General features: G+C 44.1%; 1 protein-coding gene across 11 annotated transcripts in view; it reads right to left on the bottom strand.

The window, feature by feature from the left end:
* The window catches only part of Dennd2b (DENN domain containing 2B), a 187,101-nt gene that overhangs the window by 30,009 nt on the left and 135,283 nt on the right, over positions 1-21,809 (bottom strand). For 8 of the 11 annotated variants that reach the window (XR_007595578.1, XM_050163406.1, XM_050163409.1 and 5 more), the window contains 3 exons: positions 20,772-20,876; positions 6,624-7,883; positions 1,990-2,126 (listed from right to left, as the gene is read on the bottom strand). Coding sequence is in view for 10 of the 11 variants with exons in the window: in XM_050163402.1 (XP_050019359.1) it covers positions 1,990-2,126; positions 6,624-7,883; positions 20,772-20,876 (1,502 nt within the window). In the remaining variant the exon portion in view is untranslated. The remainder of the gene's footprint in view (positions 1-1,989; positions 2,127-6,623; positions 7,884-20,771; positions 20,877-21,809) is intronic. The other 3 variants (XM_050163412.1, XM_050163411.1, XM_050163410.1) reach the window with 1 other exon arrangement.

The following is a 21,809-nucleotide window of genomic DNA, read 5'->3' as shown; positions in this document are numbered from 1 at the left end:
TATGCAGGCAGAACACCCAGATGCATAAAACAAATATATATATATATGTACACACACATATATATATATTAAAATAAAGATAAGCTAGGTGGTAGTGGCGCACACCTTTAATCTTAGCACTTGTGAGGCAGAGGCAGGCAGATCTCAGCCTGGTCTACAAAGCAAGTTCTAGGACAGACAGGACTGTTACACAGAGAAACTCTGTCTTGAAAAGCTAAAATAAAATAAAATAAAAACTATGAAGAGATGGCACAGATCAAAAGGGAAAGCAGACTTCTTCCTTAGATTCTCATATCCTAAGAATCTGGAAGGTTTTCTCTACTGTGGCCACCATTCTTTCTAATATTAAGACAATTCTCCAAATTCAAGGCCTGAGATGGAGCAAGACAGCACTGAAATGAGGACAGCACACTGCTTCTCCCTGCCTTGTTTATCTGTTCAGAGGCACATTTGCATGGAATCAAAGCTCCCCTGAAGGAGATAAGGATAGAACTAAAATGAACACCAAAAATAGCCAAAGGATAGCTTGCACCTACTATAATCCTGTTACTTGAAAGGCTGAGGCAGGAGGACTTAAGAGTTCGAGACTAACCTAAGAAGCACAGCAAAAGACCTGTCTCAAAAACAAAAATACCCAAAATAAACCAAACCCAGGACTATGTCATCCATTCCTTTGCAGACCCTGGAGATCAAGCCTGCACACACCATGCCCACTCCCTGGCTGGGAAGCAGCTCTAACAGCACTGCACTGCTGCCTTTCTGCAGGGCAGGAAGAATGAATGATTCCAAACTATGTTCTCCAGGCGTTTATATAGGAAATAGCCTGGAAAGCAAGGGTAGTGTCGATGGCCCAGCCAGAGGCAATCTGTTTACTGACCAGAAACTGCTTTTGTAGGGCAACAATTGGACAGATTTACTAAAAGTCTTTGAAAAACCCGGTGTCTCCTCTAAATGTGTGGTTTGATGTCTCTACTGAGGCCGTCTTCCCAGAGCCCCATGCCACTGTGGCCAAGGAGAGGGAACCTGGGGAAATATGGAGCTCATGCTGCCTGCTGTGCCATAAGTAACAAAGTCCTTTGTGACAGAGGAGTCTTCTGCCTTTTTCTAGGATCTGTGACTGGGATATGCATCTGTATGTCTGCCCCCTCAAAATTCACACCCAAAATCCTTGTGAGTGGGTCTCTGGGAGGGAATTAGGTCAAGAAGGAAGAACTCTCATAAAGGATCAGTGACAATATAGAACCTCACTGAGCTCCCTAGCCTCTTAAGCCTCTTAAGCCACTGGGGAATCACAGACGTTCTCGAACCAGGAAGCAGGCTCCTAGACACCAAATCTGGCAGTGTCATAGTCTTAGCTCACTTAATCCTAACAACATTTTTTTTGAGATTTTATTTATTTTTACTTTATATGTATATAAGCATTTGTCTGAATGCATACTTGTGCATCATGCATGTGTAGTACTCATGGAGATCAGAAGACAGCATGAGATCTCCTGGAACTGGAGTTACAGACAGTTGTGGGCTGCCATGTTGGTGCTGGAAATTGAACTTGGGTCCTCTGAAAGGCCATCCAGTACTCTTAACCACTAACCCATCTCTCTAAACACCCTAACAACAATCTTAAGTAGTATTACTATTAGTACAATTGTTCAGATTCTCATATTGCCATTGTTTTACAGAAGAACAGAGCCTTCAAAAGTTAAGTGACTTGCCTAAGGGTATACAGCTAAGGAAGAGTATCCATTGGGCTCTCAAGTCTTCCAAAAACATAAGAAAGGAAACGATGTTATTTGTCCCTTCCTGTGGTCCCAAAGGCCCTCTGGGTTTCAGTTCACTCAGGGTTAGGCTTAATCAGCTGAGATGCTCTACTGCCATGTCCAGGAACTACCTAAGGTGGTAATTACCATGGTGTTCCACATGAGCATCTCCTAGTAGCTCTTCCATAGCTCCTAGGGAAGGCCCACCCCCACCACCTCTACCATTGCTTACCTACAATATCTTCATACGCATTCTCTTCTAAAGTGCTTTTGGATCCAAACTTGGGTTGACTCTCAGTACCATTCTCAGTGGGAGAAGAGGGATACAGGGACTGGAGACTGGATGCATCCTCAAACTCAAAGGATTTTCTGTGGACAAGAGCAAGAGTCATTTTGGCTGGACCAGATCCCTTTGTGTTGCTGGCAATAGCCATGGGAAACAGTTACAATCAGAGGCCTTCCTCCTCAAGCTTGTTACTATACTTCCAAGCAAGAAGACAAGATAGTCTAAAGGGCCCCCCAGTCTGAGTGACTGCAATGTGCTCATCTTTTATAATACCAGTATGAGGTAATAATTTCCACAGTTTAAAAACATCCTGTCTGTGCTAGGGAGATGATAGCTCAGCAGGAAAAGGCACTTGCCACCAAGCCTAATGACCCGAGTTCAATCCCTAGGACCCATGTGGCAGAAAGAGAACCAATTCTTATAAGTTGTCCTCTAACCTCCACATACAAGCCTAAAATAGATAAACATAATTAATTTTTAAAAAGTGGTCAGATGCCATGTCAAATGTTCCTGTTCCTGTGTCATCTCGTTGGCCTTCAGAACAGAGCTGACAAGTACTGTGCCATTTATGAACAAGAAGATTGGAGGCACAAAGGCAAGATTTTCCAAGGTTGCTTGCTTCCAGAGTCTAAACTTCCAACCACAATTCTGACCTCTCAGACTTAGAAAGAAAGTATCCTTCTTGAGAAAAGTCTGCCATTTCCAAAGGAATACAGCGATGAACCAGCTTCCTAGCAAGGACTCTGAGCACGCCATAAGGACTCTATACTGGAAGGTCATGTCCAGGGCTGTTAGAGGGGCAGAGGAAGTAGTACAGGATGGTTTGTTAATACAAGAAGGGCTGAACCCTCAAAGAAAGTCAGAACTCTTCTTTAGTAGAGCTAGGAGGACAATCTGTTGTAGTGCCCCTCCAGCCAGCCCACTGTTCCTTTCTACCCCCCAAACAACCTACACTGCAGAACTGGAACCACAACTTCTTGGATCCTAAGATATCTTCTCTCCTTATCTGAGTTGGGATTCTGGCTACATTCTCTCTTTATCCAAGGCATATCCCTTCCAGTGAAGTTCAACAAGATGACACATGAACAGGTACATTTGACATGGGTCTGACCCTTTTAAAAATATTATGTTTACTTCTTTTAGACATGCATGTGAAGGTCAGAGGACAACTTAGGAGTTGGTTCTCTTTCCACGATACAGGTCCTCTGGATTTCCCCTCATGTCTCCTAGGGGAAAAAGAGACAGTGTGACTGAATACTTCTTATGTTTGAGTGCCTTCCTCTTTCAATGACATCTTTTCTTTCTTGCTTATTGAATACTCATCTTGAGAGCCCTGGGTTGCAAGTCAAAGACCACTCTCTTAAGCTCGCCTAGCCCTCTGCAGCATTCAACCAAGCAACCCAACACCACTTCTTACCCGGTGTTCTCGTGCCGCTCTTCCATCAGCTCCAAGTGCTGGCAGAGGTTGCAGCACTATGCCTGGCTAGGATTTCCCTCTTTTAAAAGGCTGTTCTTATATTTGTTATTTGAGCTAGGGTCTCTCTATATAGCCCTAGTTGACCTAGAATTCACTATAGAGACCAGGCTAGCCTCAAACTCACAGAAATTACCTGCTTATACCCTTCTGAGTGTTGGGATTGAAAGCATGTACCACCATAAGCAGTTCTAAATGTCCTTTTTGATACCATGGTCTCTCAGAATTCTGCCGTTAGCTCTCCTTTCCTCATATGTACAAATATCCATGGCCAAGTACTTTATTTCTAAAGACTCATAAGCTTCTGTATAGGGTCAATACTACCCAGCTAAATAGTCAAATACTGGACATTTTATACAGGTACCATGTTGAAGGTCAACACATTGCTTCTCATCAAGATAAATATAGTCTACTTTTTCCCAGGATTTTGTTGTTGCTGTGTGTGCATATATGTACATGTTCATGTAGGTGTAGAAGCCAGACATGGTTATCTTCCTTGATTATTCTTCACCTTGTTTTTGAGACAGGGTCTCACTCAGTGTGGCCTTAGCTGGCTTGAAACTTACTATATAGAGCAGGCTTTTCTCAAACTCATAGAGATCCACGTGCCTCCCAAGTGCTGGGATTAATTAAAGGTATGTGCTATTCTTGTGTGCTTTGTTTTTTTTTTTTTTTTTGATACACAGTCTCTGCAGTTCATCGATTCATCTAGGCTGGCTAGCCAGCAAGCTTCAGGAATATGTCTGTTTTGACTCCACCCCCACCAGCTGGGGTTGCCATGTATCATGCCCAGTTTTCACATGGGTGCTATGGATACAAACTCCGATCTTTATCCTTGTGTGGCAAGCACGAAATGGACTAAGCCAGCTCCCCAGCCTCTCTTCCTCAGAAATTTACACACACACCCCCCGACTGCATATAATAAGTATCTGGTTTTTACATTTCTTTAAAATAAGTCTTTTAGAAGCACACGTGACATACATAAACAAACTTATCATCATGTCCTCCTCAGGGGAAAAGCACTCAAGGTTCAGACAAGCAAACACAACAGCTCACACTTTCTGAACTGCTTCTCTTTTTCTCCAAATGCACAGGCCAAAGTCTGAAAAATTCTTTAAAAGACTCCACCATTCTCTCTTCTCTCTTCTCTCTTCTCTCTTCTCTCTTCTCTCTTCTCTCTTCTCTCTTCTCTCTTCTCTCTTCTCTCTTCTCTCTCTCTCTCTCTCTCTCTCTCTCTCTCTCTCTCTCTCTCTCTCTCCATTACATGCAAACGTGATGGTGTGGGAACACACCTAACACCTTTGGGTTGATCAACTCTTCCCTATTCCTTGCTACCTAGCCAACTGTTTTCTGTTATTCTAACTCTGGCTCACTAACTACCCCCAGGAGTAACCTTCCCTACTTCTGAGCTGAATTTAGATGCTTCTTCTCTGAGTCTCTACAGCATTCTGCACTGCAAGGGGTCATGGTATTTGCGATTTCTCTATGTATCAGATCATCAAGTCCTTGAAGGAAGAACCATGACTTGTCTCTGTGTCCCTTGGACCAGCACAAGGTTAGGTGTACAGCAGGCTCTAGATGGATATTAGCAGAAACAGATGAATATGTTCAAAGCAAGCTCACTTGGAGACTTATAAGTAAATTAAGGAACCAATAAGCATTCCTGGGAAAGGTCAAAACATAAGCCTGTACATAGCCATAAGGTATCCCAGCTCAGGAGTCTGAAACTTTGTGATTCTCCCTCTATACATGGAAACTCTGTATTTGACATAAGATATGCTGGATGAAGCATGAAGAGTGGTAACATATTAGAACATTCCCAGAAGGGAAGCAATCTTGGGATGTATAAGTTAAAGGTAAGGATTCCAAAGAATGCTTGCTCCCAACCTGCCACAGAATTAGGTTAACAGGTATCTTTCAATTTTTACCAACTCCATATCACATGTCACACCTAGGAGCTGTCCCTGCTAGTTCAGGACCCAAAGTGCCAGGAATGACCAGGAACCAGAAAAAGTAGTTCTTAGACTTCGCCAAGAAGCTAGTGAAATATTTTCCCATATTTCTCTCTTTCAGGATCCAAGAACCACCCTTTGAAACAGAACCAGGGCATCTGTCCAGGCTGGAGGCTCTCAAGAGAAAGGAATCATACTGAGTTTGTCCACATCCCTGAATTAATGATAAGATATAATCCTCTGGTACAGTTTAACTTTAAGAAGTAAATTTTCAGGGGTCTGGTGAGATGGCTTATCCATTAGGAGCGCAGGTTGCTCTTCTAGAGGCCCTGAGTTCAATTCCCAGCACCCACATGGCAGCCTACTGCAGTCTATAACTCCAGTACCAGGAGATCCAACAGATAAGCATGTAGGCAAAATACCAATGTATGTAAAATAAAAATAAATCATTAAAAATTGTTTTAAAAATTAATTTTCAGCACAGCACTTCATGTGGTTGTGAGGCTGATATTCTATCAGTCCTTCAACAGACAGTCTTCTTTGGAAGACCGGAAATAAACGTACCTTTAACCTTCTTCCAGTGATGTAAGGAATCTTTAACATAGATAGCTCACCCCAACAAACCTAGCCAATAGCTTCAATACCCAGCACTGCCAAGAACAGCTTTCTCTCTCTCTCTCTCTCTCTCTCTCTCTCTCTCTCTCTCTCTCTCTCCCTTCTCCCCCATTCAAGAGCAGGAGGATAGGCCTGATAGCTTGCTCTCTTCTTCTTCTCCTCCTCCTCCTCCTCCTCCTCCTTCTCCTCCTCCTCCTCCTCCCTCCACCCCCTCCCATTCAAGAACAGGAGAACAGGTCTGGTAGTAGTAGTACATGACTTTAAACCCAACACTTAGGAGGCCAAGGCAAGATGATCTCAGTGAGTTCAAGGCCAGTCAAATCCATAACAAACTCCAGGCCAGTTACAAAATGAGGGGGAGAGAGACAGAGTACTCAAGAGAACCATTCCATTTTCCCCGACACAACTGCCAAACTAACGATCACTCAGTGCTTCAGAACTTGTAGCACACTCCTGTGACCCAAGCACAATCTGCTGCTTCTTTCATGTAAAAGAATGCCACTGGGTCCCACTACCTGACACAAAAAGGCATGCCTTACCTGTTCTGTGACTTCCGGTGACCACGCATGTCCTTCTTTGGTCTCCGGGTGACTGGTGGGGCTGGTGTGGAAGGCAAGGGGGGTGGAGCAGCAGCGGGTGTGGGTGAAGGAGGTAGACCATTACTTGGCTTAGTCTTGGGGTTCTTGTCAGCTTCGTATTCAAAGGTACGCTTGGGTTTGGGGACAGGGTTCACAGCGGGATCAGGAGAGCTCTTCGAAGGCAGCAGCTGAGGGCTAGGGCTATTTCCAGGGATCCCTGATTTCGTGGGACTGCTGCCTTCCCTGTCCAGAGGTGGGCCTGCCTCCCCCACAATTCCAACTACTCCTCCTGCCCTGCTGCTGGAGCTCAAACTTGCACTCCCTGCTGGCTCCTCCAAGATGCCCAAGGTTCCAGTCTTCCTCCTTCCACGGTCTACACTGTAGCAGCTGCTGGGGAGCTGGGGGAGACCCCGGCCAGGCTGCTCCTTTAGGGCTTCCTCAATTTTCTGGATCCGGCTCAGCACTGCTGAGCTCTCTTTCCTGCTGCCATGACCCCTGAGCAAGGCACTGGGCTCACTCCGGCCTGGCCGCTTCTCCAGCCGGTATAAAGAGTCCCGCACAGGGAGTGCCTCTCCCTCCTCCTCTGTCTCAGGGTAGGAGCACTCAGAGAAGGTCCTGCTCATCCTCCGATGGCCTTTGAAATCAAAGGTCTTTTCTGAGCTGCAGGGGGATGGCACCACACTGGAACAGCCCACACTGGGGCAGCCCTCACTGGCTGCCCACTCGCTCCCAGAGCCCTCCCGCTTCTCTCCACACAGATTCATCCTGGGTGAAGCTTCTCGACGACCTTCCCATGCTGAAATCTTCTCCCGGATGCCCAGGCTATGGGCTCGGGTACCAGTGCAAGTCAGCAAAACACTCCGTGGGCCCGCAGGCCCTAGGAATGGGGTGCTCTGGGCAAGGGGGAGGCAAGCAGCCACACCCTCTACATCCTGGGCTGTACCCTGGACAGTCTCCTTCTGGTCCTCTCTCTTGCGTACTGAACGGGTTCGGTCCAAAAAACTGAAGCTGGTAGCCTTGAGGGTACAGATGGATGGTGAAGTCTCTGGGGAAGGATCTTGAGGGCCTAGGAGTGAAGGACTACGAGGGTGCCGGTCCTTGAGGAGCACCTGGGAGTTAGAGTGGCTGGGGTACCTGCAGGCTGAGGTTTCACTATCACTGAGTGGGTAGATGGGACTTCTTGGTGGGTAAAAAACTGGAGGTGGAGAGACTGACTGAGACCTAAGAGCAAAAAGGAAAGAGAGAGAGAGAGAGAGAGAGAGAGAGAGAGAGAGAGAGAGAGAGAGAGAGAGAAGAAAATGGTGGTGAGTAGTCTAAAACCCAAAGGGGTCATGTTTCATTCTGATATTCTGTTCCCGTAGAAGTCTCAAAAATACTCTGTTAAGTGTCCTCCGCCCATTCCCATTACTTGAGATGGAGGCAGGAGGATCATGAGTTGAAGGTTATCATTAGCTACACAGTAAGTTTGAGGCTAACCTGGGATAGTACGTCCAAAACAAAGGAAAAAGTACTCTTCATGTAATACAAATCCTCAAGGCTGTCCTCGAGTAGAGAACAGCTTTTTAACCACAGCAGGCCAACCTCCATGAGCCTTTCTGTCTAGTTTATCCTCAGAGATGGAGTTTAACCCTGATCTACAATAGACTAGAACACTCCAAGAGTCGGTAGCTGTCAATTAGAGAACAGTAAGATCAGTAACGTGTTGCCAACTGGATAACTGGCTTGGCTCTCTGTAGAAAAAAGCAGAGACTGGTAACACTGCTTTTTACAGTATAAATCTCCTTGAACTATCAGCGTGATATCAATGAATGTACAGATGAGAAAAGATGCTAATGAACAACTTTCATGAGCTACAGCAAAACAGGTCCAACATATTACTTTCTAAAGTATTCCCAAATATATATGCCCAAACTATTTGGCCTTTAAACCCTTGGGTGTGTCTCCCCTAAGACTGGGTACTGGATATAACATCCCACTATCCTGACCAGAATCAGGATCCCCAAGTTAGGCAGACCCCTCAAAAAAGAGATCTTTCCACTTTCTCAGAAGGCTCATTAGTTAGTTCTGCTCTACAACAGTGGATTCATATCCAACAAGTCCCACCTGTTTCCCAGCTTGAAATCTTAACACAGATCTCACAAAATGTTCCTATATATATGAACACATTTTATCTTCATGAAAATTCTATTAGGTCATTATTATGTATTGTTGTCTTCATGTTACAAATAAAAAGACACAATGACTTAAAGAAATTACATATCTCACCAAAGTCACTCAGGTGGTAAGTAGTGAAGACACAATATAAATTTACACTACACTTTGTTGCTCTACAAAGAGGACTCTAAGCACAAAGATATTTTCACATCTATGCTTACTGCTGCACTGTTTACAATAAATAAAAAGTGGAAATAGTCTAGATATCCATCAACAGATGAACAGATCAAAGCAATGTGGTACATACACGCAATGGGGTTTTACCCAGCCATAAAGAAAAATGAAATCATGATATCTGCAAGAAAATAGATGGAATTAGAAATTCTTATATTAAGACACAGAACCACATTTTCCCTCATATACAGATCCAAGATTTACACACACATACATAACACACATATTATGGGGGTCATGGCACTAGAAAAGGGTCTATGAAAGTGAAAATAGAGGTCTCAGGGTAGGAGAGGAGGGTAATGAATACATGTATATATTCAAATTCCATAACGGAACCCACTATGTTATGTTAATTTTAAAACTTTTTAATAGATAAGAGATGGAAAACAGCCAGTAAACAGTTGCCCCTTCCATCTTTGTAAACTCTCAGGCCTCCAAGCATAGTTCACCAGCGTTCTCCAGAGCACTGGACACAGCATTTATAAGCACCAGGGACTTCCCTGCTAGAGCTCTTATCTAAGTCATGTGGTCAGCATCTCTAAAGAACACTATGAATGTTGAACAGAAATGGTAGGAAGAGGTAAAGGTGAGTAAACTTGGGAGCTCTGAGCAAGCTTCCTCCTTAGCACACTCTTCTGGCATCTACTGTGATAATTACTGCCAACCTTTTTTTTTTCTTTTTTTTTTTTTTTTTTTTGGCTTTTCATGATAGGGTTTCTCTGTGTAACAGCCTTGGCTGTCCTGGAACTCACTTTGTAGTCTAGGCTGGCCTCAAAATCACAAAGATCCACTTGCCTCTGCCTCCCAAGTGCTGGGATTAAAGGCGTGCAACTACCGTGCCTGGTTCAAGAATTCTTTCCGAACAATATTAGCTCAAAGGTGGCAAGAGTTTGTTAACACTGAAACCAGAGAAGGTTTGGCTGATCAAAAAATGGGCCGTCTAGCTTCAGAGCCTCCAAAGTGTCATGCCATCTCCAGGACAGCAGCCATCTGTTACTGAGCCAAGTGGCTGCCACCACCTGTTCACAGAAAACTGGAGCTCTGGTGAGTCAAGAATTGGCTGACAATTCCCTGTTGGGTCACAGTCTCTGACTGCCCTGATAACAGGAAATCTCAACATGCTTAAGTTGTTTTTTAAAAGGGCAAGTCAAACAAGAGCCATTGCAGGTGTATATGGGCATGGATGAGAGAACTGTAGTGCACAGCCAAGCTCATGACTAAAGATCCTGATCAGTGAGGAGGTGCCTCAACCCTCTGTAGCAGGCACAAGCAGAGCATTGAACCTAAGAACTCAGCCTACACATAATGGACAGCCCCCCCCCCATTCTCTCTTGCTTTATAAAGACCCAGATATAAAAGCCACCTACAAAGATAAGTCCTGGGATTCCACAGAGGACTCTGGGTGATTCTCAGTTGCATATAGGAAGAGTGCCTCCACAGGTCTCTGCTCCCAGGCTAGGAAAAGGCTCAGAAGAATTTCTTACTTCTCACAGAAGGCTTAAGGAAAGATACAACAGGGCTGTGGGCAGATGGCAGGATGCCTGGATTTTGTAACAGGGAGTTTGCACAGCATCTGCTGACATGAGAGATAATACTCAGCCTTAGTCTTCAGTTTCATTTAGTTGTCTTTGATCCCTAAACAGGTTGAGAGAGAAAGTAAGACAATTCCTCACCTGTCAGGTGAGAGAAAATGATGGCTAAGATAATGACAGTGCCAATCCCTGAGCAAACCCTCTTTTGGTGTCTGATCTCCCACCCTGGTGCTGTCATTCTTCAGGAACATTGTACCCAGTGGCTTCCTTGGTTCAGATTCAGAAAAGGTTAGTGGAGAGCTTCCCGAGTGACCTCCATGACACAGCCTGGCTCTCCACCTACTTGGTATATTGTATGACAGATACACTAGATCTTGCCATTAAGAACCAGCAGAGACCAGAAAGACAAAGCCCACCTTCCTCCTCGTGTGTGTGTGTGTGTGTGTGTGTGTGTGCGCGCGCGCGCACCACCTAACAGAGTTGGCTTTTCTTTGCCATCCATACACTGTTTTGTGCTTCTTTACCTCTGGTTTTACCACCATAGATAAAGAAAGGACAAAAAGCCTGTGTTCTTCCCCTTCTCTATGCATCTGGTTCCATATTGCTCCCCAACAAACCCACCTACTCCACAAATTCATCTCATCAATTCTGCTCTCTAATACCTTGAACAGCTCCTACCCCCATTCCCACTGCTACTACTACTTCCTTTGTTCAGATCTCTTCTTGCATCGGGACTGATTTCTCTTTGCTTCAGCCTCAACCTGTTCTGGTCCATATTCTTATTTCTGACATCTTTATACCGTGCAACTCACTGAAACCCCTGCAGACTAAAAGCAAGCTGACAAGACCCCCATAATTTGGTTTCTGCTTAGGCTTCCCTTCATCATCTCATACTGCCTCTCCCTCTGTACCAATCCTGCATCCCATCTAAAGGCATGTCAAGCTCCTAGATTTTCTTCATCCGATCCCCTTCACCCACCCCAGGTGGAAATGGCCAATTTTGAATTCCTCTAAAGTGGCTGGAAAAGTATTTATTGTGGTAATAATGCTTAAAAGGGTGTCCCAACCTTGACACTGCAACATGACATTGTCATTTACAAATACACTTGACCACATTCACAGGTATCTTGAGATATGTGTGGATCACAAACTACAGGCTTGCATCAGACTGTTTCCCAACATATCTTCTTAACCAGATTACAAATGGTCTTATTTAGAGCTTATGACACTATCCTGCTAAATTTTGATACCCCCCTGAACCTAAATGTAATTTTTATATTGAATGAATGAGTGAGTGAATAAAGGATGAATGAAAAGATAAGCAGTGAAAACCCTAGTTTCCTTTAAGTCTGCCCAACACAGAAAAATACACAAAACACTCAGTGCCACCCAGTAAGGCTGTCAGTCCAAAGCCTTCCCCCATATGACAATAACTTTAGCAGACCAACCGCCTAAAGATCTGAATCTAGTTCTATCAACTTCCTTTGTATGCTCATGGGCAGGTCATCTATATTCTCTAAATCTCAAATTCTTTATAAAATACTTTTGCTAGGCAGTGGTGGCCCACGCCTTTAAACCCAGGCAGGTGGATGCTCTCTGTGAGGTCAAGGCCAGCCTGGTCTACGGAGGGAGTTCCAGGACAGGTTCCAAAGCTAAAGAGAAACTCTGCCTCAAACACACACACACACACACACATACACACACACACACCCGCAAAACCAACCAACCAATCAAACAAACAAAAACCCAAGAACAACAACAAAACAAAACCAAAACTTTCTCTGATTACCCATAGGCACTAGCTGTGTGACTAAGATGATATCAATTTATAAAAGTGAACACTATGAATTGATTGGAAAAAAATTTAAAAAAGGAAAGGAATATGAATGGTCCCAGGTTTTGGCACCAGATGAATTTTTAAAAAGAAGAAGAAGAACTAAAAAGGAAGGCCATATTTCTCCTAGGTGTGGTGGAGAAGAAGGTTTATTGTAGATATGTGGGAAAGCATGGCCAGAGGCAGGGACATCTGGGAGAGTCCAGAATGGACGTGAGGCCATGTGAGGAGAAAGAGGAGGGGAAAGAAGAAGGGAGAGGGGGAACCAGATGCAGCAGCCAGGAGGTCCAAAAGAGAGTACATTAAAACAAACAAACAAACAAAAAAACCAAAAACAGGTAACCAAAATGGTTGGACTATATAAGGAAGAGCAGCTGAGGGAAGGGCAGCCCAGCTCCTAGGCTGGAGAAGTTTAGGGTAGGTCATGGGTTATGCCAGCCATTAGGGTCCCCATGATAGGTAGGGACTGAGAGATGCAGGGAGAATATGGTAGCCAGTGTCTGCTCTGATATATTAGGTAGGCGCCTCAGCTATTTCTTCTGGTTTGAAACCTAACATGAAAAACTCCCAGCCGGGTGGTGGTGGCACACGCCTTTAATCCCAGTACTTGGGAGGCAGAGACAGGCGGATCTCTGTGAGTTCGAGACCAGCTAGTTCTAGGACAGGCTCCAAAGCCACAAAGAAACCCTGTCTCGAAAAACCAAAAAAACAAAAACAAAAACAAAAAAAAAACAATAACAACAACAACAAAAAAACTCCCAAAGACCAAGAGAAACATAAGACAAAAGCAAATACAAAACAACCAACACACACCCAAGATGTTCCTTGATGGCTCACTCTGTTCTCAGTTCCAGAGCCTACCCTGTGGGAGGCAGCCCCTGTGGAACTGGGTACCTGATGTACCACAGCTTGTCAGCAGCAGCCAGTTCTATTGCTTGACACGGACATAGATGCCAACACCATGGCATACAATTTGCCAAAATAAACATTTTTCAAGAGACAGGGAGTTAGAAAAACAGATAAAAGTAAAGGGGGTGAGGGAATGTACACAGGAAACTTAAAAGAATGTAAGAATATAAACACACATGCATGGAGATAAATATTTAAAGTAAGCACTGTTTTTTTTTAAGTGGGGTATGAACTGAGGTATGAAAATAGAACAAATTTAAAGAGAAAGCAATGCGTATGCATGTTTCAACACATGCATGCAGGCGGAAGTTGAGCCTTAAAATGCAAACTACTCCTTCTGCTACAAATATAACCCAACCCCACTGTGGGTCCTGTGCCTTCTTTTCTTTCTCCCTTTTCTGAACTCTCTGGCCTCGGACACTCTATGTAGTTGAGGCTGACCTTTAGTTCCTCATCCTTCTGCCCCATCTTCCAAGCGCTGTAATTATAGGTATACACACTGCTTATATATGGCAGGAAGCATTTGTACCAAAGGATGCCCTGCCACACATTGCTAAGTGCACCCAGAACTGTTCTGGAGAGAAAGCTATCAGTGCACTTCTAAACTAAGCTTGCTTAAGTTGAAAGGGGAGAAGTTAGGGGAATAGCCAGGGGTGTTACTAAATAAGAGGCCAAGTCGGAAGTATTTGGGAGAGTCTGTTGCCTCGCCCCTTCCCCTTTTGGAGTTGGGTATAAAAAGACATGTGGAAAATAAAAAGGTAAATATTGAATATTCACTGCACATCTCCCCCCACCCCCAAAAAAGATGAGGTAACATCTCAGCCTTCCTGCTCCCCAGCTAATCCCATCTCAATGACTAGAAACTCTCCAGGGTCCAAGAAGCCTCAGCCTCTAAGTAAGACTACAAGCAGGCCATGATCTACAAAGACTTGCAGGGTCAAGCTAAGCAAAAGATTGCTGTGGGTGTATGAATAAACTGAGAGGCCTTTTCACTTCCACAAACACAGCTAAGCCATATCTGTGCCCCATCCCCAGCTTATTTCTAAGGCAGCACAGAAAAGATGGGCGAGTTTTCCTCCCAGTGGTAATCAGCCCCCTAAGAAGTAGCAGTAATGAACAGAGTTCTTACAACAAAGAAGCCGTCTCTTAGTACACAGGACAGACAGGTAAAGGCTAATACCCTGGCCTAGTACAAACCTGCACAGCTGTGTGAATTAAAGCTGGTTTTATGAAAAGCCAAGGAGGACAGAAACTAAGTACCAGGAGACCGTGCCAAAAACACATGTGATGGTTTTAGAACATGGTCCCCAAATTCTCTATCATGCCCTCTGCCAAAGTGATCCCTCTTTTGTACCTGAGTTCTGCAACTGCATGGCTAACAGAATATAGTTGACATCAATCTGTGCCAAACCCTGGAGAGACAGAGCTTCTAGTTCCTGTCTCTCAAGTTCTGTGTAAAACCAGGACAACTGGAGAGGCATGCCTAAGAATTCTGGCTCAAAGACCTTGGGGGAGGTCCCAGCAACCTCCAGCATCAACCTCCTGACATGTGTCAAGACACTACCAGCTAATATAGTCTGCCACTGCATCCTTTCAGGCAGTGCTCAGTCTGAATTCCTAATTCACAGAAGATGAGAGTCTGACAAAATGGTATTGTATGCTATGAAATCAGAGGTTGACTACTTGGCAGTAGATTAACAAGGCCAGCCTATAAATGGCATACTACTAAAGCAAATTTCTAAAACTGGTGACTTAGGAACTGCCATTGGTACTTAAAAGCAAGTAAGGAAAATGTTATTTAAAGCTGGGAGCAAGTTACTGTACTGAAACTTTGGCGACTGTGTCAGGCAAAGTGCTGAAGTTGCCACAGAACTTCTAGCTGACAGCAGTAAGAGAGATGAGAGGCATTTAACCACAACTTTCTTGGCTGGGTGGTGGTGGTGGTGGCGGTGGTAGCACTCGGGAGGCAGGGGCAGGACAGCAGGGCAGTTTGACAGAGAACTAACATTTTATGCCAAATTTAAAGGATAGATAAAAAGGATTTAATTCATATTTATGGTCTTAGGGGTTTTTAGACCTATCAGAAGTTTTCCCTTTTTAGACTCACTGTGGTACAATCAGCTGCTCAACAGAAGTGCTCAGGTGGATGACTTTCCTGTCACATTCTTAGTGCTGTATACACATATTCACTAAACCATCATCATGATGGAAGTCATTTTTTTCATTTAAAACTCTTTTATTGCCAGGCGGTGGTGGCGCACGCCTTTAATCCCAGCACTTGAGAGGCAGAGGCAGGCGGATCTCTGTGAGTTCGAGACCAGCCTGGTCTACAGAGCTAGTTCCAGGACAGGCTCCAAAACCACAGAGAAACCCTGTCTTGAAAAACCAAAAACAAAACTAACTCTTTTATTGTCTAGAGAGGCTGGAGATGAAGAACACGTTTATTTTCTGACCCAATAAATTCTTATTTAGCTATCCTTTAAATTTCATGTGAAAACTAGATAGTTCCCTTTTAAACTCACCCATCTCTTTTTCTACTATCAACCAGAAGTCAGGTGGTGACTCTAGCACTTTCCCAACAGAATCCCCAAACTTTTTAATTCTGTAAGGATCTCCTTGACTCTTACAGGGAAAAGCCTTCTGAGTATCCTGAGGGCTGGCCTTACAAGCTCGTTCTGCAGACAACCATGGTGTCCAAGAAGCCTATGACATCCTATTACATCAGGGCAATTTCACAGGAAACCCAATAAAGAAAGGGAATCTACCTTCAAGTGACAATATGCGTGCTGTCTAACTAGGGCAACAGAGTATATGAAAACCATGCCAGCATGGTGGTGCACGCCTTTAATCCCAGCACTTGGGAGGGAAAGACAGGCAGTGTTCAAGGCTAGCCTAGTCTTCATAGCAAGTTCTGGGCCACCCAGGGCTATGCAGTGAGACTGTGTCTTAGAAGAAAGGCAGGAACTTTTTAAAGAAAGTACATCAGTTTGGAATGAAAAGAGCAGAGGACACTACAAAATGAAAGGAAGACTTTGGACCTCTGGAATACATTATAAAGCAGGCTGAGAAAAATCAATCATTTATAAGAATGAGATACTTTTATTTTGCTTTTTAATTTTTTTTGTGTGTGTTTGTATATTTTCATGTATGCTTGTGTGTAGAAGTCCAGAGCACAATTTATGGGAGTCGTTTCTCTCCTTCCACAACATGGGTCCCAGGGATGACTAAACTCAGGTCATTCATGTCACTGAGCTTGGTTGCAAGGTTCTTTACTCACTGAGGCACCGTGCTTATCAGAATGAACTCCTTTTTCATGCATATATAAATTGTATGTATTTGCTCAGACCCCCCATTGCCCTCTCTTATCGCTCTCTACATCCTCTGAATACTTTCTTCCCTACAAGCCACCCTCCTACTTTCATTTAAAAATAAAAGATCACTGAGTGTGGATGGGAAGAATGACCAAAGTAGAGAAGGATCAAGACATTACCAGCAGATTATGCTCAATAAAGGAGGCTACCCTCCCTAATGGAGTGACCAACAAATGGGCAGTGCCTTCCACAAGACAGTTAATGCTCCAGGCTTTGGGAACGCAGATACCCAGGTTTCCTATAATCTACAACCAGAATCAAGGCCACCAAGCACAAAACTGGCAGGTTAACTTCTAAATGGCTATGACCTAGGCACTAGAGTTTCTAGTAGAAATGTTCAGGCCCTACAGTACAAGTGAAATCTGAGAGCAGCAAGTAGCCAAACTGACCCCCATCAGCGCTGGTGAAGGAGCTCTAACTAGAATACTTCCTTATCGGCAAGTCTGATTCCACTCCAGGTCATCAGCACCAATACAATCTGACCTCTGCAATTTAGAGAAGCTTTGAGAACCCTACCTCCTCCTGTTGAGTTGGGCATCAAACTGTAGATGCAAGAGTGGGAACAGCCTGCAGGGTTGTGTCTGTCAGGTGAGGAGAGGCAAGTGTTCACTGGCCTCACCCACAAAGAGAAAAGGAAATCTGATCCAGGAGGCCAAGAGACAGCAAATGACAAAGCTTACGTTTTCTTCCTACTACAGGCTCCCACTAAATCACGCCTGTGCATCAGAGGGAAAAGGGGGGGAATAAATGTGCAGAAAACCTAATTAAAATCTTAGTAATAGGGGCTGGAGAGATGGCTCAGTGGTTAAGAGCATTGCCTGCTCTTCCAAAGGTCCTGAGTTCAATTCCCGGCAACCACATGGTGGCTCACAACCATCTGTAATGAGGTCTGGTGCCCTCTTCTGGCCTGCAGACATATACACAGACAGAATATTGTATGCATAATAAATAAATAAATACTTTTGAAAAAAAAATCTTAGTAATAGAACCCAGGATCTTTGACCAGACTGGCTGGGGGCAGCATCAGGCACAGCCATGAGCAAGCTAAAGATAAAGCCTTGCAAATAAAGATCTGAACAGTAGCACTGGGGTCCCAGATGGTCATACCCACTAGTTTCCAATTCCAAGAGTTCTCCCCACCCCTCACCACACCCCTGCCCTCTCCAATCAAACTTCTGCCCACACCAACATGTTGTGTTGTCTGTTCCCCCGCCCCCCCCCCCCGACTCTTGAGCTGGCAATGATAAAAGGGCCCCAGGTCACTGCCAACAAATCTACTGAAAAGTCAAACTACAATATTCAAATGCCAAGAGCATCAAATTGTAAATACCTTGGAAAGAGAGTAGATCATCCTTTCTTTGTTCCCCAGTAGTCAGCACAGAACCTGGCACTCAAAGGAGCCCTCAGAGTTCATAGACAGTGATTTCCTAATTGAACCAGTGACCTCCTGTTCCATCCAGCACAACAACACAGAGACAGTGGCTAAGATGAAGCCGGCCATAGAAACCACAGGATCACAGTGTCCATCCATGAAACACCTACGGCTCAGGGGTGACCTTTGAGTGAAGGACACAGCTAGACAAAGCCAGGTTCCCAGAAATGGAGGGAGGGAGAGGAGTGGAAATGTGGCAGGAAGGAAGTGAAGTCACAGAAGGAGGCTGGAGTGGTGCTTTTTCAAAGGTACATCTGAAGCTCAGATATTTACAAACACTGGGCAGCGTGTTTGGATGGCAACTGTGCTGGAAAACTAAAAGGAAAAGCAGTTCCTGAAAACATTTGGAAGCATGTAGGCGTGTATTCCAAATAGAAACTGGGGATGTGTCAGCAGTCCTGGTTCTGCTTTGCAGTTTAATGTAAACACTGCACATCCTGCAACTCTGAAATCCCAACAAGTTGGAAATTAGAAGGAAAAAAGAAAAATTAGGGGCAGAGAGATGGCTCAGTGGTTAAGAGTTGCTGTTCCTCCAGAAAACCAGAGTTTAGTTCCCAACACCCACATCTGGAAGGCCACACACACCTCTCTAGGTCTGTGGGATCCTATGCTCTTTTCTGACCTCCATGGGCAGCCACATGCATGTGCATATCTAACACACAGACATACATTCATGTAAATAAAATAAAAGTAGAGGGCCAGACATATGACACAGTGGTTCTGAGCACTGGATGCTCTTGCAGAGGACTGGAATTCAGTTCCAACACCTATGTGGCAGTTCACAACTGTCTATAACTCTAGTTCTAGAGTATCTGATGTTCTGATGTTTGTATGCACCAGGTGTGCACGTGGTACAAATACATATAAGAATAACATTATACAATCACAGGTGTTTATTTCATTCCTCATAACAGTGACTTTTTTTTTCTTTGAGACCAAGTTTCTCTTTAGCTTTGGAGCCTGTCCTGGAACTAGCTCTTGTAGACCAGGCCAGCCTTGAACTCATAGAAATTCACCTGCCTCTGCCTCCCGAGTGCTGGGATTAAAGGTGTGCGCCAGTACTGCCCAGCTTTTTTTTTTTTTTTTTTAAAGAAAGTGTGTAGTGGTGCAAGCTCGTAATCCTAGCACTTGGGACACAATGGAAGGAGGACTATACATTCAGCACAAACTTCAGTGCAAAAGTGTGTATTGCGTTTGGAAGAATGAGGGGTTATAGACCAAGAGTACAAACTTGTGCTCACACACACCAAGACAGACTTGTCATCAGTGTGGTTTGAGCCCAACAGAGTGGTCCCCAGAGGCAGAATGTCTCAGTCACTTAATGCTTTGGAAGAGTTTAGTTTGGGGACCAGTTCTTACTGGTCTTGCTATAGATATTTTTGACTAAAACCAAAGCTCTACATATTTAAGAAGATACAGCCTACCAAGCCCTGTGTGATTGGCATGGTCCATAAGATTGAATAAAGACCAAGTCTTACATGTACAGTGTGGAAGAATCCCTTCCTCATTCATACCGGTTACTCCCTACATGCTACGTCTTGGGTCTTATCAAGCTAGCCATATCTGGACACCAGCTCTGAGTGAAACATCCAACACCACCTCAGTCCAACGTAAGGTGCCATCCCTCACTGGGTTCAGCCCAGACATTAGGAAAGAGCTAGTGCTATCCAAGCACAGCTTAGTGTTCTCACACCTGTCTCTCCTCGTGACCAAGAGCCTACCAGCCAAATCTGTTCATCTGAGATACACAGAAGAGGCTGTGAAAACATCTGTGGCTTTTAGCCTAAATGTTCTCCCAGAACACCAGCATGCAGTTTTGGCCAAGTCTTGAGAAGTATTAGAGAGAGACGGTGGTATGCCAGTTCTGGAAGCTCTTTATCGCACATCATAGTGGGAGCTGCCATTATTCCAGCAGCTTCGCACTCCTAGCCCCTGTGCTAAACACAGCCATGTCCCCTCACTGAATCCTCACAGCAACTCTGATAGTCAGGTACTGTTATTACTGTGATTTTACAGAGGAGTCAACAAAGACTTTAGAGCACCAGAAAAAGTTCCGAGATCTCAGTATTTGGTTAACTATTTGAGCTTAAATTTGAACCCAGTTCTGTAAGATTCCAAAATCGTTCTCTATAGTTCTCTATAGTCTTATATTTTCACCTTTGCAAAGAGGATTAAAAACAACAGGATAGTAGATAATAGCAGACACTGACTAAACTTCCCCAAGTTGTTTTCTTTGTGGCCAGGCCTAAGTTATTACAGAGATTAGACTTCTGCTTGGAACTTACGCTAATATGTGTAACTGCCTACCCACCACCACCCCAGCACAGGCTAGAAAATGTTCCCATCTTCTCTAAGCTGCTTCTTGCTGTCCTGTTCTTGGAATGCTAGGGCTCTCACAGTACAAAGCAGAGCTTGCTTTTAAGGTTCCTAGCTGCTATCCCAAACAGATTTTTAGAACTAGAAAATGGCGTGTGTCAGACAAGACTTCTACCTAATGGTCAGCAAAAGCTGGGCCCAAACAAGTAAACGGTATGATCAGCAGTCATGACCGATGTTTATACTCTGGCAAAGAGCCTACCTGGGTCCCACACTATTTGACAGATTCTCAATGCCTTGTCCCACAAGTACGCCGCCCGTACTTACCTGCTCAGAGTCTCCCGAGGGGCCTTAGTGCCTCCGGCTCCATGATTGATGCTGGAGTTCTTGTTGGCAGTCATGGTCATGTCGGCTCTCTGCAAACCCAGAGCCCTGCAAAGACGACACTTCTGTAAACCAAGTTTCCTCAGACAGCCAGAAGCACTTCAAATATCTTCCGGAGAGGTCCATCAAGGCCACAAGGGTTCCTGTGGCAAGTGGCAAAAACCACTTTCCCACCTCTAGTGGAGAAGAGTCTGTGAGCTAGCAGATAATTTGTTGCCTCAGAGAAAATGATTTCTATTTCTTGATTTTAAGTTTCCCATCATTCATCACATTTATAATTTTTGCTGTATTTTCCTACCTCTTTACCTATTATTTATTGATTACTCATGGATAAAACTGAAATATTTCCTTTTCTTTAAAAAAAAAAAGTTAGCCTTTTTTCCTAAGCAATAAACCATTCATTCCTTCAAAAAGTATTTGCTGAGAAACTCTGCCCAAATGGTGATCCAGCGAAGAGTAAGGTCTCTCCTCATGAGCTCACAAGATGTCCTGTGCTGACTACTAAGTGCATATTATTATATTAGGCAGTGATAATTAGTTTGAAGCCTGGGTGAAGAAAGGAGAATGAAGAGGAAGTGGTATCTGACATGTTCATGAAAGGCTATTCTGATAATGTGGCATCTAAAAGAAACCATACAATTAGGGGTTAGAAGTAATAATCATGTTTTCCTAATATCTACTAAAATAAAATATGCGTAAGGTATTTAAATATTTATTAAGTAAAAACAAAAACAAAAGCCTATCCTGGGACTAGAGAGATGGTTCGGTAGCTAAGAGCCCCAGTTGTTCTTACAGAGGACTTCCAGGTTCAATTTCCAGCACCCACATGGAGGCTCCCAACTGTCAGTAACTCCAATCCAGGGGGTACAATACCCTCTACTGGCCTCCATGGGCACCAGGTACATAAGTGGTATGCAAGTAAAACATTCAAACACATGAAAAGAAATGCCCATCTGTATAACATGCACAGGTATAATAGTA

Source organism: Alexandromys fortis, unplaced genomic scaffold (genome assembly GCF_014885135.2).
Source record: "Alexandromys fortis isolate MF-2015 unplaced genomic scaffold, M_Fortis_MF-2015_v1.1 scaffold_129, whole genome shotgun sequence".
In the NCBI taxonomy this organism is placed as follows: Eukaryota; Metazoa; Chordata; class Mammalia; order Rodentia; family Cricetidae; genus Alexandromys; species Alexandromys fortis.
Note: the sequence above shows the minus strand (reverse complement) of the source record. Positions and strands in the feature narration are given on the sequence as shown.